The sequence below is a fragment of the Xyrauchen texanus genome, chromosome 7, assembly GCF_025860055.1.
Source record: "Xyrauchen texanus isolate HMW12.3.18 chromosome 7, RBS_HiC_50CHRs, whole genome shotgun sequence".
Lineage (NCBI taxonomy): Eukaryota > Metazoa > Chordata > Actinopteri > Cypriniformes > Catostomidae > Xyrauchen > Xyrauchen texanus.
This window is the reverse complement of record NC_068282.1, coordinates 11,512,864-11,529,094: the sequence shown is the minus strand read 5'-3', so window position 1 is coordinate 11,529,094 and position 16,231 is coordinate 11,512,864. Positions and strand designations below refer to the sequence as shown.

The following is a 16,231-nucleotide window of genomic DNA, read 5'->3' as shown; positions in this document are numbered from 1 at the left end:
TCTTTAGTGCACTGCAAAAAATATTTTTCTTACTGAATATTTTTGTCAAATTTTTCAGTAAAAATATCAAACATCCGTACACAAGAAAAAATACTCGAGAAGCAGAATGACATAAGATTTTAAGTCTTGTTTTCAGAGAAATCGAACAAAATTTAGTGGGATTAATGCTTAACCCTGTGAGACCGCAGCGTGATTTCTGTGTACATTTTCCATTTCTCTTTTTGTTACTAGTAGAACCTATTGAGCAATTTATTTATTAATTTGAGAAAATCGTTTCCTAAAAATTTATGGCAACAGATGTGGACAGCAGGACATTTTCATTATCAGATGAAACTAGAGACCCTAATATTTAAATTCAAACAGGTTTTAATGTAAAAATTGTATTAGGTTTCTTACCAGATGTAGTTTTGTTGGTGTTTCTCCCAAAGACAAACTCTGCTGTGGTCAGCACCATGTTGTTTGGTCACACGACTCGAAAGTTTAACCCTTTACTGACAGTACAGAGTCTCCTCCTGAACTGAGATCAGTCGGTTTAAATGAATTTAAATTATGTGTTTCATATAGCGAAGCAAAAATACAACGTCCACGAATGTGCACAGGGTCGCACAAGGTTAAAACAAGAAAAAACTATTTGCCAAAAAGCACAAATGTTAGTACATTTTTGGAAAGTTTAGACATATTTACTAGTAAACAAGAAAAAAAATATTTAGTAGGTATTTCTTTATGCAGTATAAGGAAAGTATATACACATTATAATAGAAGATTAAGCTAAAGTATCCCACTTAACAATTTTTCCTTTATTTACCATATTTGAACACTTAAGTCATGTTTTAAAATGTATTTAATTGCATTAGAAAATAAAACACCAAACCAAGTGTCATCGATTTTAAAGAAAAATGCAACAAGCACATCTTTTGAGCAAAGCATTTCACAAAATAAATTAAGTTTGAATTTATTTGGGCACTTTAACATGTCCATAGACCATTAGACAGAACATTAGTGAAGCATTTCCATATAATTATTGTGATGAACAACACCTGTGGTTACTTTGCTAGGGCACCTGTGTGAACCAGAGGTAATTCATACATGAACTGAAAATTACCTTGAGGCCAAAATTAAAATTTAAATGCAAAATTGCTAAGAAAATTCAAAAATGTCATTTGTTTGCAGATGCCACTTGGTTTGATATTTTGTAATTTAATGCAATTAATTAATTTATAAGCCTGTCTTTTTGGGGCATTGTACAAATTTTGCCTGACTGATTAAGCCTAGAATAGGGAAAACAGCAACAGCTTTCGGCATACAGCTGGCAGTGCATTTCATTGCAGCTGTGGCACTGCAGACCTTTCAGTGTGATTGTAATGAGATAGAGGTCTGTGCACTGACCTGAGCTCTATGTTTCAGAGTTACACAGCTACGGACATATAAGCAGAAACAGGGGCCCAGCTGGGTCACTGGCCCTGGGGTCGAGTGGTCACTGAAGTGTGGACACCATTCATCCACAACCCCCCTAATAGACTTAGACACAAACAGACACACACACACACACACACACACACACACACACACACACATATCTGAAGGACCAATGTTAGACCCTTTGGTTCAGTGATCTAGTGAATTCTTAAATTAATTTAAAGGAATGCCTATTGGAAAATAACCTACTTGTGGTTTCTCATGGAGCCAATTATTTCAGACATTTTCTGAAAAAGAGTTAAGTTGTACTGGAAAATAAAAAAAGCTCAAAACACATTTTGAAAGCTCATCAAATATAAAACAATAATTTATTATTTATCTCATTTTAAAAGACATCAAATTGTGTTTCTAACTAATGATTTGTTAAACTGTATTATCTTGGCATAACACAATGAAGACCTATGAAAAAAGGCTTTTTGTCTACAACAGACTTTAATACAAACAGATTTAGATTTCAATAAATGGTTTTGCCTAATGCATATCTAATGTAACAGTTGGAAAGCACAGAAGCTTTTTAAGTATGACCTTTAGAAAAACAGCACCTTTATTTTAAAATATGTAAAACATTTTTTGTTTTTATTTTGTTTTAAAACCCTGACATACTGTAAGTACTGCAAAGTATACAAAACACCCGGCAAAAATTATTTGACGACCATGAAGCAAAATTGTTGCATTACTTTGATAAGCAATATGTATGCATAAAAAAGTAAAATACTGTTAATTAAATACTGTCTAAATACTAAAAACAGTCATTACATTTTGGAACATAAAGAAAATCAATAAATGTTGCTGGTTGTTATGGCACATTGTCTTTGTATTGTTTTCAAAAAGCTTATAAAGAGGCCAAATTTCATTAACTTCTTTAGTAGAATATTTAAAACATAAGCTCAAAGATAGAAATGAAAAGGGCAAATAAGACGACACATTCCTGTCACTTTAACAAATCCATCCAATGAGACCCTCACTGTACCTTTTCTTGGCAATTGGCAAAGTTCCTTCAGACAAGCCATTCATATTTCCTATTTACAAATGTTGCCACATTGAACGAGGCAGGATTGTCTACCCCAAACGGTAGTGTCCTATATACATCTCATTACATAAAAAAAACAGATGCTTACACTGTGGTTACTGACAGCAGGGAGTTGTACACCCGTGTACCATCGGGCGTCTTTGTACCATGGGTCAACAGTTCCTGGATAGTCATCCAATTGTCAAAGATTTTCTTGTTTCGCTTTTTCATCATCTTCTTGTGACTCAGTTCAATGATGGTGGGCTCCTTGTCTTCGGCACTAACAACTTGCTCCTTTAGACAGTCCAAACGGCTCTGCTTCATAAACTCCCTGCGCTGACGCTGCTCCTTGGCACGGACGGCGTGCTGCTTTCGTTCCTCTTTGCTCCAGTAACGACCCATCTTCAGCTCGCTAATGGCGTCGTCATCTGTGGTCATTCCACTGCGTTCCTCTCGGATTCGTAAGGCTCGCTCTTTCAAGAGCTTGTCCCTGACGGGCCGCTTGGTAATGTAGCGTGTACCGTCACTGCGGATCTTCACCTTCCACTCCATCTTGGGTCTCAAGTCGGCAGAAGCAACAGGGTCCCGGCACATGCTGACCAGGCTCAACTGGCTTTGGGCATACTCCACTGACTTTTGCTGGATCAGTTGCATGTAGCTCTGGTAGTGCTGGGCGTGGGCTGGGATGTGGGCATGTTTGTAGGGCGAATGGGGATGAGTGTGGCGGCTTGGTGTACGCTCTATAATTTCAGGCTGGGACCCAGCCTCTGACTCTTTCGACGATGTTGGCCGACTCCTGTTGGGGCTGCAAGCCTCTTGAACGGGTGAAAGCAGAGGCTTCATAATTCTGTTGCCACCACAAGTTGCGCTACTTGGCCCTGCCTCAGCCTGGTTTCCGTTTCCACGCCGCAAAGAGTTGTCGGGAGAGAGCTCTAGTGTGAGTGGTGTGCTACGGCAACTTTCACCAGTGTTGTAGGCACTGGAGCTGTCCTTGTCTGACTTTTCAGGGAGTTCACTGATGTCAGCCAGCTCATGGCGTCTTGCATCCACACTTGTGTTGTAGTTGCGGAAGCCGCTATTGTGCAGCATCCAGGACTGTTCACGGCACTGCTCGCGCAATTGCTGCATGCGATGCGCTCTTACTATGCTCAGGCACTCAAGCTCAATGCTGTGAAGTTCTTCGTTTAGAAGCTCCAACTCTTTGTCCACACCCTCCTCGCCTACACTGCCCTGCCCGCCGACTATGTCACCGCTTGGCCAAAACAGGCTCTGCTGTGGGCTTCTGCGCTGTTCCTGGCACTTGAGCTCCAGCAACTCCCGAAACCGCTCGCATTCGTCCGCAGGGAAGTCACCCAAGAAGTCAGCATCAGCATAGTCTGCAGAAATGAAGGACTCACTGCTAAAAGGGAGGTCACCGCTGCCTAGGGTGTCCTGACTATATGCGAGCATGCAGCGGCTACCTAACGTGTTGGAGGCGTTGGTCTGGTCATCTGCTAGGTTCTCCTGCTCAGAACTTTCATCATTTCGGGTGCTGTCGTCCGTGCGGCCCACTCCACTGTCCTTCTCATGCCGTTGAGAGAGAAGCGTGGCAGTGTCTGTTGTACCGCCATCCTCCTCATGCTTCTTCTTCTAGATAAAACAAGTGATGAATATCATTACTCTGATTGAAAAGACTCAAAATAAAGTATGACTTTGGCCCTGTTTACACCTGATGTGTGTCTTCAGTGACCATTTTTGATCAGATTTCGTAAAGGGGACAGTCTTTGATTTTATAAGTAGATAATTATTTTACATCTGTGTTATTTCAAGTTGAGGTCAGGAATGTCAAAAATGTCTATTTATGGCCTTTTTTTTTTTTTTTTTGGGTTGGAACGTTGTTTTTGATTTAAAAATCAAAACTTCCTTTTTTTTTTTTTTGCTAACTTCCAGCACTTTGCTTATTTCAACCAAACATCTGTAAATCCAAACAAGCAAAATGATGTACAGATAGAACGTTTCTGATTGACTAAAAAAGCACAGACTGCTCCACTGACTCATTTTTGTTGTTTAGCTGTCACAGTGGTAGGTGTGATTTCTCAGCACACCTATTTCATTGAGATCTGTCAGGTATTTTACACTACAAATGCGATGTGGACATTTTCGTTCTTGACTACCTCCAAAAATGGTTCGAGTAATGCATTGGACCTGGTTTACACCTGAATTTCTCACTGTCCACATGTGTTAAATAGTTAATAAAAAGTGTAAATATGGCTTTTAACACAAATTTTGAAACAAGTCCTTCTTTCTTTTAAGCTAAAATCCTGTCTTTACCGCTTCATCTGCTCCACTTACATAGCTCAGTGAAGGACACGGAAATTATGATTGATATGCAGGATGTTTCGCCATGACAGGCTGGGATATGATTGACTGATACGTCTGCCGATTGACATTCATGAGTGACATTGTGATGGATTTCCTGTACCTGTTGGAGCATGCTTGCGGTGAACTGCATAGCCTGATGATGCTGTTGCTCCAACATATCCATGTGGAGGTCATCCAGGTAGTCGTTTCTGTCATCATCCATCCAGCCCTCATCCAGCTAAAACAAAAAGGACAGGCGAAAAGCTATCAGCTGTCCTTTAATGTTGGTCAACAGCACGTGTGGTGTGCATGTGTGTGGCTTGGGTTTCTCACCTGTATCTCTGGGCGAGCCAGTAGCAGGCACACATTTAGGTGTTCTTCACTGGTTAAAAGAGCCACTGCTTCCTCACGATTTTGAATCTCAATGCCATTTATCTAAATTTAGAGTGGAGTAGATATTTGCTTAGATAAATGCCTGAATATTACTGAATAAAACAATTACATCAATTAGTTTCTGGCTGAAACATAACAAACCTGGATGATTCGATCTCCCTCACGAATTCGTCCATCTTTTGCAGCAATGCTGTTCGGATCGATCTACACAATTAGAAAAATCGGAGCTCAAGCTTGCAAATAAAATACATCTAAGTGGCTAGTAATTGAAAACATCACCTGGACATTACCATGGACAAAAATAGCTATGATAAATTATTTTAAACAGTTCTCCAAATCACCTCGCTGACATAGATCCCTGTCTCATCTTCATCATCTGTCCTGTAGCACACAGTTAACCCCAACTTATCCTGGATATTAGTTCTGTATAAATCCACTTCCTGTAAAGAGAGAATGACATTTTAAACTTGAGTGTGATCTTACATTTTGCGATTTTTCCATACACTAAAGAAAATGTGATTAGCGCTTGTCCTTGCCAAACATGACACCATGATGCTAGTGTTATGGGTTGTTGCAAGGGCGTTGCTAAGAGTTTGCTAAGGTATGAGTGGTACTGAGTGGATGATATGTAATGGTTAGGGAGTTCTTTGTGGTTACTTACTACCCATAGTAAAAAGAGTCCACCCTAAGACATTATGAAATTCTGGTCCCTAGATATAGCTCAAGTACTCTATGGTATTTGTTTCCACATTTTTTTTTGATCTGCCAAACTGAGAATTGTAAGCCTGTTTACTTAAAAAATAAAAAAAATAATAGCACTCCTCTTCTTTACCAACCACAACATGTTTTGAGGCATTATTCACATTCATTGCACAAACAATGTGGGACGAGTTATACTCTAAAGTTTAATACTTTGGTTTAGGAATTTGTTCAAAAGTGGATGCTTGCTTTAGCCAGCACTGTTATCTGCTGTTTAGTGTTTGAATCATTTGCCAAGATAATCTGTAATCTACAAGATACATATGGAGATCATGGGGCTGATATCACAGCAGTAGGGACAGAAGAGGGTGAACGGTGCGGTTTTAGATTTTTCATTGTGGATTATTCTCATGACAAGCACATTTTACCCCCAAATTAAACCAGATTTTTTTTTTTTGTATTCTCAATTTTCTTATTTTTTTTTAACAGCATAAAGATGACTGTAATACAATGTTTTTTAGTGTATAAAAGATGCACTCATTAATTTTTTCCACATTAAAAAAAGTATAACTCCTAAAGACACAAATGGTAATTTTGCAATATACAGTGGGTACGGAAATTATTCAGACCCCCTTACATTTTTCACTCTTTGTTATATTGCAGCCATTTGCTAAAATCATTTTTCCTCATTATTGTACACACAGCACCCCATATTGACAGAAAAACACAGAATTGTTGACATTTTTGCACATTAATTAAAAAAGAAAAACTGAAATATCACATGGTCCTAAGTATTCAGACTCTTTGCTGTGACACTCATATATTTAACTCAGGTGCTGTCCATTTCTTCTGATCATCCTTGAGATGGTTCTACACCTTCAATTGAGTCCAGCTGTGTTTGATTATACTGATTGGACTTGATTAGGAAAGCCACACACCTGTCTATATAAGACCTTACAGCTCACAGTGCATGTCAGAGCAAATGAGAATCATGAGGTCAAAGGAACTGCCTGAAGAGCTCAGAGACAGAATTGTGGCAAGGCACAGATCTGGCCAAGGTTACAAAAAATTTCTGCTGCCCTTAAGGTTCATAAGAGCACCGTGGCCTCCATAATCCTTAAATGGAAGACGTTTGGGACGACCAGAACCCTTCCTAGAGCTGGCCGTCCGGCCAAACTGAGCTATCGGGGGAGAAGAGCCTTGGTGAGAGAGGTAAAGAAGAACCCAAAATCATTGTGGCTAAGCTCCAGAGATGCAGTCGGGAGATGGGAGAAAGTTGTAGTAAGTCAACCATCACTGCAGCCATCCACCAGTCGGGGCTTTATGGCAGAGTGGCCCGACGGAAGCCTCTCCTCAGTGCAAGACACATGAAAGTTTGCTAAAAAACACCTGAAGGACTCCAAGATGGTGATAAATAAGATTCTCTGGTCTGATGAGACCAAGATAGAACTTTTTGGCCTTAATTCTAAGCGGTATGTGTGGAGAAAACCAGGCACTGCTCATCACCTGTCCAATACAGTCTCAACAGTGAAGCATGGTGGTGGCAGCATCATGCTGTGGGGGTGTTTTTCAGCTGCAGGGACAGGACGACTGGTTGCAATCGAGGGAAAGATGAATGCGGCCAAGTACAGGGATATCCTGGACGAAAACCTTCTCCAGAGTGCTCTGGACCTCAGACTGGACCGAAGGTTCACCTTCCAACAAGACAATGACCCTAAGCACACCGCTAAAATAACGAAGGAGTGGCTTCACAACAACTCCGTGACTGTTCTTGAATGGCCCAGCCAGAGCCCTGACTTAAACCCAATTGAGCATCTCTGGAGAGACCTGAAAATGGCTGTCCACCAACGTTTACCATCCAACCTGACAGAACTGGAGAGGATCTGCAAGGAGGAATGGCAGAGGATACCCAAATCCAGATGTGAAAAACTTGTTGCATCTTTCCCAAAAAGACTCATGGCTGTATTAGATCAAAAGGGTGCTTCTACTAAATACTGAACAAAGGGTCTGAATACTTAGGACCATGTGATATTTCAGTTTTTCTTTTTTAATAAACGTGCAAAAATGTCAACAATTCTGTGTTTTTCAGTCAATATGGGGTGCTGTGTGTACAATAATGAGGAAAAAAAATGAACTTAAATGATTTTAGCAAATGGCTGCAATATAACAAAGAGTGAAAAATGTAAGGGGGTCTGAATACTTTCCATACCCACTGTATGTAGAAAATCATGACCACTCACATTAAAATAAAGACTCCAGTCATTTCAGTAACCTCTACATGGATAGGTTCTGCACATGGGTGATGCCATGTTAGATCACATGACCAACCGAATACTACTCGTTTTATCTCAATAAGAGTCCTGTAATTTGACACTTTCACTCATTAATTAAAGAAATTATGGCTGACTGTGAATACTATATTTCTACAATGGCATCTGAAAACTATTGATTTTAAATGATGCTGCATCCAAGCCACTAGTTGTCAGTGTAAGTCCAAGATGACACAAAGACAAAAGTTACTCAGTGCACCTTTAATACTTTCCAATTTAAATAATATATTGTTTCTTTGTCCCATTACAGTAATGAGAATGAGATTTGTCTGTATTACAGTTATGAGATTAGTGTAGGGGTGGGATGTGCTTACTTGTCATGAAAATACTGCCTCAATGCAAAAATATTATCCTAAAAGAGTCTTCATTACTCTTGATTTTAGGATGAAATATGCACAGTACATGGTGAGATTTACCCAAGCAGTAACTGACCACAAATGTACTTTCCTGACACAATCTTGATCGGTTCATTATGCATAAGGTTGCTCAAGTTCAAGTCTATGTTAAAGTATTTTGTAAGCTGGTTAGTTGGTTACATTACATGATTACAAATGTTCGACAAAACAGCACTATGGTATGAGAAGCCCTCCAAACATTGAAGATTACTAAATTTATACATGAGATAATTTAAACCTTTCTTTGCCTTTGAAGTGCAAAAAAGAGCATTAATCAAAGTAAACAAGGGGGCTGGTGTAGTGGTGGGCCATTCAAATTGGCCCCATCTTGGCCATTGGTATCTGTCTACTGAGCCCCCTCTGCGGCTCCTCTGGGCCTTCAAAGGCCAATGAAAGGTCGTTACGAGTGCTGCATGCCCAGCATCTGCTGCTATAAGTCTCTGAACTTCATTTCTTTATGGACTGGCTCATGACCCCTCATGATTCTCTGTCCAGCAGTCTCATTACAGAGTAATATTTCTTCTCCTAATGTACACTATCAGATTCATCACGCCAGTCATTCTTCAAATTCTAATCCATCCAATTATCCTCTTTCACTGGTCGGCAACAATCACCATTTTTCATTTAAGATATATTAGTCTATGACAGAAGTAAATAATGATGGCACCATCTGTTCAAGAGGCTAACACTGCAAAACTAATTTTCTTAAACAGTAATATTGTCTTGTTTTCCAGATTTTGCTCTTATGGAAAGAAATAGGTACTTTTATTCACCAAAGTGGCATTCAACTGATCACAATTTATAGTCAGAACATTAATAATGTGAAAACACACTATTAAAATAAAAAAAAAAAAAAAAAACTTCTTAAACTACTTCAATGAGTTCTCAATCAAAACAATCCTCCACATGCAGCAATGACAGCTTTGCAGATCCTTGGCATTTTAGCTGTCAGTTTGTCCAGATACTCGGGTGACATTTCACCCCTCGCTTCCTGTAGCACTTGCCATAGATGTGGCTGTCTTGTTGGGCACTTCTTACACACCTTACAGTCTAGCTGATCCCACAAAAGCTCAATGGGTTTAAGAGCCATAACACTCTTTTCCAATTATATGTTGTCCAATGTCTGTGTTTCTTTGCCCACTGTAACCTTTCCTTTATGTTTTTCTGTTTCAAAAGTGGCTTTTTCTTTGCAATTCTTCCCATAAGGCCTGCATCCCTGAGTATTCTCTTTACAGTTGTTCATGAAACTGGTGTTGAGCAGGTATAATTCAATGAAGCCGTCAGTTGAAGACATTTGAGGCATCTATTTCTCAAACATGAGACTCTGATGTACTTATCCTCTTGTTTAGATGTACAGCTGGGCTTCCACATCCCTTTCTGTCCTGGTTAGAGCCAGTTGTCCTTTGTCTTTGAAGACTGTAGTGTACACCTTTGTTTGACATCTTTTTGGCAATTTCAAGCATTGTATAGCCTTCATTCCTCAAAACAATGATTGACTGATGAGTTTCTAGAGAAAGCAGTTTCTTTTTTGCCATTTTTGACCTAACATTGACCTTAAAACATGCCAGTCTACTGCATACTGTGGCAACTCAAAAACAAAGACAATGTTAAGCTTAATTTAACTAACCCAATATCTTTCAACTGTGTTTGATATAATGGCAAGTGATTTTCTAGTACCATATTAGCAATTTAGCATGATTATGGAAGGATAAGGTGTTGGAATTTTAGACACATCATCGGAGGTGAACTTCCCTCCCTCCAGGACATATATAACAGGCGGTGTGTGAAAAAAGCTCATAGGATCATCAGAGACTCCAGCCACCCGAGTCATGGGCTGCTCTCACTGCTACCATCAGGCAGGTAGTATCGCAGCATCAGGACCCGCACAGCTTCTTCCCCCAAGCAATCAGACTTTTGAACACTTGATCCCTCACGATCAATATATCAGCACTGCACTTTATTAATCTTATATCTCACACTGGACTGTCAAATATATTCTCCTCAATACAACTACCATATATATATATATTTTTTATATACTCTTATTTTTAATTTTTTATTGTATGTGTATTCTATATTGTGTGTATTGTTTACTGTACATTGTATATCATTTTTGTGTTGTATAAGTATGTGTACATTTGATATGTAAATTGTGTTGTGTAAGTATGTTGTTTATTGTAATTGGTATATGTCTCGTCACTGTCATGACTGCTATGTTGCTCGGAACTGCACACAAGTCTTTCACCTACTGTTGCACTTGTGTACATGGTAGTGTGAAAATAAAGTGATTTGATTTGATTTGGGAGTGATGGCTGCTGGAAATGGGGCCTGTCCAGATTTGATCAAAACTTTTTTTTTTTTTTACATCAGTAATGTCCTGACTATAATTTGTGATCAGTTGAATGCCACTTTGGTAAATTAAAGTACCAATTTTCTTCCAAAACAGCAAAATCTTAACATTATTCCAAACTTTTGGCTGCCAGTATATATACAGTATATATAGTTTCAGTAAGAAGTTTACATACACCTTAGCCAAATACATTTAAACTCCTCAATTTCTGACATTTAATTGTATAAAACATTCCCCGTGTTAGGTCAGTTAGGATCACTACTTTATTTGAAGAATGTATAATGTCAGAATAAGAGTAGAGAGAATTATTTCTTTCAGCTTTTATTTCTTATTTTATTTCATTACATTCCCAGTGGGTCAGAAGTTCAATACACTTTGTTAGTATTTGGAAGCATCGTCTTTAAATTGTTTAACTTGGGTCAAATGTTTTGGGTAGCCTTCCACAAGCTTTTCACAAAAAGTTGCTGGAATATTTTCCCATTCCTCCAGACAGAACTGGTGTAACTGAGTCAGGTTTGTAGGCCTCGTTGCTTGCACACACTTTTTCAGTTCTGCCCACAATTTTTTTTTTCTTTCAAGGTCAGGGCTTTGTTGTCCTTAAGCCATTTTGCCACAAATTTGGAGGTATGCCTGGGGTCAGTGTCCATTTTGAAGACCCATTTACGACCTTTACCTTCCTGGCTGATGTCTTGAGATGTTGCTTCAACATATCCACATCCCTTCCCCTCATGATGCCATCTATTTTGTGAAGTGCACCTGTCCCTCCTGCAGCAAAGCACCCCACAACATGATGCTGCCAACCCCATGCTTCAAAGCAGGGATGGTGTTCTTCGGCTTGCACGCCTCAACCTTTTCCTCCAAAAAAAACTATGGTCATTATGGCCAAATTGTTAAATCTTTATTTGATCAGACCAAAGAAAATATCTCCAAAAAGTAAGATCTTTGTCCCCATATGCACCTGCAAACTGTAGTCTGGCTTTTTTTATGGCAGTTTTGGAGCAGTGGCTTCTTCCTGGCTGAGCAGCCTTTCAGGTTATGTTTCACTGTGGATATAGTAATTTGCTGTTGTTCTGGGATTGATTTGCACTTTTTGCACCAAACTACATTCATCTCTAGGAGACAGAATGCTTCTCCTTCCTGAGTGGTGTGATGGCTGCGTTGTCCCATGGTGTATATACTTGCGTACAATTCTTTGTACAGATGAACATGGAACCTTCAGGCATTTGGAAATTGCTCCCAAGGATGAAACAACTTGTGGAGGTCTTGTCTGATTTCTTTAGATTTTCACATGATATCAAGCAGAGGCACTGAGTTTGAAGTTAGGCTTTAAAATACATCCACATGTAAACTTACAATTCAGTACACCACCCATCAGAAACTAATTGTCTAAAAGCTTGACATCATTTTCTGGAATTTTCCAAGCTGCTTAAAGGCACAGCTATCTTAGTGTATGTAAACTTCTAACTCACTAGAATTGTGATATAGTCAATTAAAAGTGAAACAATCTGTCTGTAAACAACTGTTGGAAAAATTACTTGTATAATGCACAGAGTAGATGTCCTAAACGACTTGCGTTATAATGACTTCATCCTAAGATAATGTCATCTTCTGACTTCAACTGTATATATATATATATATATATATATATATATATATATATATATATATATATATATATATATATAAAAAACAAGAAATAAACTTACTAAGACAATTATTATTTTCAAATTTCAGGGAAGACAGACAGAAAATGGGATGGCATAGAAAACAGGTAGATTGTGTATCTATCAGTGTGTGCATTACCTCATATTCCAGCTCCTCTCTCTCATGCTGCATGCCCTCTAGGAAATCGTTGGCATCAAAGTACTCATGAGCAGGAGAGTGTCTATAAAACAAAGCCAAACCATAACACAGATATCAAAGAGGGACTGTACTGCTCTGCAAAGGCAAAACACAGTAACCGATCTGTCCTGTGACATACATGTTTGGCTCAACTATGCTTAGATTCAGAAATAAGTGACTACACTGCAAAAAAAATGTTTTCTTAAAGTCGGCATGAAATGAATTTGCGATGGACTTGTGTATTGTGATGTATTTCCAAGTGAAACAGCTCATCGAACAAGAAAGAGATGTAGGCCGGGGATTTGAGTTCATCCATCGGTTGTTGATTGGATTGTGAAAAAAGGGCGTAGCATAACGGAATGCAGGTAGATCTGAATGAGAGTTTGCAGTGGACACACACACAGCTACCACTGTGCTGCTTGAGTCAGAGCCGGTAATCTGTGAAATTGAGCAACGGTCTCAACACATTTATGATAAAATGATAACATAAACGCACAAGCACATCGCGGTCTTTGCTTACGAAGAGGCTGCAGCCGATGAAAAATTATTGAGTAGAAGAAAACAATATTTGAATGTATTGAGTCATACATAATACACTAAATATAAAGGGAAAAAACACTTCTGTGCTGTGCATCCCAAGATAACTGCATTCAAAAATATTAATAAATTCCTGAGGCATCCGAAGTGTTGTATTCAGTAGTTATCACGGCAGCAATTCAGGCGTGAAATGTCTCGAACACAACCGCAAATTTGCCGTTATTCCTTCTCATTCAAAATGTAAATTCAATCCATAACCAAGAAAGTTTGGGTTAAGGAATGATAGTTTTGAAGGAAAACATATGAAAATACACTTTGCCATCTTCACCAACATACGATTGCCAACTCTACGCAAGGTTGTGGTATTTATAAGGTAGGGGCAGGTTAAGCTGACTAAATTATTGGAGAAGTCCTGCATACACCACCAGAGAGAAGTCTGTCGTTTCTTCGGAAGATCGAGTTATTACATATTGATTTAAGATTAATAGGTCAAAAAAAAAAAAAAAAAAAAAGGTCATTTAAATATTTAAAAATAAAACATGCATGGATGAATCGTTCACAATAAGATCAAAACATGCTTTTAGAAAATAGATAGGGGTGAATTTTCATTTCATGCCAACTTCCATTTGTATTTTTGTCTTGTTTTATAGTAAAAATAACTAAACATTCTTAAAACAAAATAAACTTAATTCAAATGGGGAAATGCCATTTCTTTCTTGTTTAAAGCAAAGTTTACAAAATGTCCTTATGATTTGTCTGAAAACAAGACATCATACCAATTTGATTGTCAAGTAAATATAACTTGTTCTAAGAATATTTTGATATTCTTACTGGAAACAGGGCAAAAATACTAATTAAGAAAATTATGTTTTTGTAGTGTATTTCATAATCCACATTTGGCTGGACAATCAAACAACTTTTCAAGCCATTTTTTCAGTTTCAGTGTAGTTACTGCATTTTGGATTTGGTATTGGAATAGTGTAGTCTACACAAAAAACTTTTTATTAAATGACTTGCTTTAAGCTCAAAATATACGTCGGTCAGACGTGAACTCTGAACATCCGCCTACAGGACGTGTGATGCAAAACTTATCACCAGAGTGCTTGAGCACTGAACGCGTGCAGCCAAATTTTCGTTCAGGTCGCAGATTGCACATGTGCCTGGAGTCATTTGCACTAATTAGTGGGTCTATATTGTCGCAACCCTCACATTTGAGCCGTTGCTGTCACGAAGAAGTGCTAGAAGAATGTTGTAATCGCAGCTAAACATCAGGAGGTAAAAATAAAATAACAGTGGATGTGCAAGTCAAGAGCACGTATATAAGGAGGTCTGGAGATATTTGCATTTGTATAACTTGTGTCTGAAGGAATATAAAGACATCTTTATAGGTCTTAACTCTCAAAAAGAAAGAGTCCAGTATATCATAGCAGTCGTAACGCGCATGCACCAATCAGCCTATGTATGTGCTCACAGTTATATGGAGTATACATTCAGCGTTGAGCGTTCACGTCAAAATGGAAGTATACCTAGGGCTTTATGGAACGTAATCAGTGTGGATGAGCTGACAATTTTGTCATATTTGCACTTTACCATTCATGCAAATCATGTTCACCTTTGACAAAGCACAATGTTAATACAAAATTTCAGTTTAAAGGTAAAGGGAAAATATATTTCATCAAGTAATAACAAACATCTGAGCAAGTGAGATATCAACTATGCTCAGTTTCATTTCGTAAAGTAGCAAGAAAAATCAAATACATTCCTCTCTCATGGCAATGAGAAAGGTAAGTTCCTGTCTTAAATTAGAGTCAAACCCTAAGGGGACACAGACAGAGACGAGAGAGGACAGAGTGTGGACAAAAATGAATTCAAATCCAAATAAATGACAGCAGCTTAATTTTGTGTTGTGCCCTGGGCCACAACTCTGCCAGTATGACAAGTATATTACTGAAATATTGAATTCCTTGTTAAGGCAAATCACAATGACAAATAACTGCAAGAACTTCAATGTGTCTTTGGGACAAAAGAATGAAAAAAATGTCATGGCTTTTTAAAAATAAATAAAAATAAACTGAAAATGAAGCCTATTTTAGGATAATTAATTATTCCTTAACAATTAAGCACATTAACCTCTTTCTCATTACCATATTGCATTAAGATTTTTTATAACTTTTCAGTTTTATTGTAATACCCATTATTCTCAAAGGTGGTTCTCATTAGATTCTCATTTCTCACAGTATTACAGTATATATTTTTTTACTTTATTACATAAACAAAACACTTTAATACAATGCATTTATTTCAATCAGCATAAATGAAAGCCAGTAAAACAAATACTACCATGACATACATTTTAAATAATATCTAATATTTTTTGCATTACGTTAAATGAGGTTGAGTTTATTTTGCAATGTATTTTATTTTTAGGATTCATTTTGCATTTTGGTAATAAGAATTGGGCAAAGGGGTCTAAATTGTCATTAAAATAATGCTACAATGACACAGCAAAATATAATTTACTTATTTCTTTCCTTTGATTTTGGGGTGAAATATGTTTGACAGGTTTTGTGAGATTCATTCCTTCAGTGAATAACATCTTCACTGTTTAGCTACATCCTCATATGTGTCACTCATAACTGAAAAACACTCACTGAGCACTTTATTAGGAAAAGTATGGTCCTAATAAAGTTCCCAACGTGGTCTTCTGCTGTTGTAGCCCATCCGCCCTAAGGTTTGACCTGTTCTGAGATGCTGTTCTGCTCACTACAATTGTACAGAGTGGTTATCTGAGTAACCGTAGCCTTTCTGTCAGCTGAAACCAGTCTGGCCATTCTCTGTTGACCTATCTCATCAACAAGCC

General features: G+C 38.1%; 1 protein-coding gene across 7 annotated transcripts in view; it reads right to left on the bottom strand.

The window, feature by feature from the left end:
• Positions 1 to 1,730: 1,730 nt before the first annotated feature.
• LOC127646978 (E3 ubiquitin-protein ligase PDZRN3-B) overlaps positions 1,731 to 16,231 on the bottom strand; it is a 143,383-nt gene continuing 128,882 nt past the window's right edge. For 4 of the 7 annotated variants that reach the window (XM_052130995.1, XM_052130993.1, XM_052130994.1 and 1 more), the window contains exons 3-8: positions 12,796 to 12,877; positions 5,560 to 5,658; positions 5,360 to 5,422; positions 5,159 to 5,260; positions 4,947 to 5,063; positions 1,734 to 4,114 (exon numbers count right to left, since the gene is read on the bottom strand). In XM_052130995.1, coding sequence (XP_051986955.1) covers positions 2,591 to 4,114; positions 4,947 to 5,063; positions 5,159 to 5,260; positions 5,360 to 5,422; positions 5,560 to 5,658; positions 12,796 to 12,877 — 1,987 coding nt within the window. In that variant the 3' untranslated portion in view covers positions 1,734 to 2,590. Of the gene's footprint in view, positions 4,115 to 4,946; positions 5,064 to 5,158; positions 5,261 to 5,359; positions 5,423 to 5,559; positions 5,659 to 12,795; positions 12,878 to 16,231 lie in introns of all 7 variants that reach the window. The other 3 variants (XM_052130989.1, XM_052130988.1, XM_052130992.1) reach the window with 3 other exon arrangements.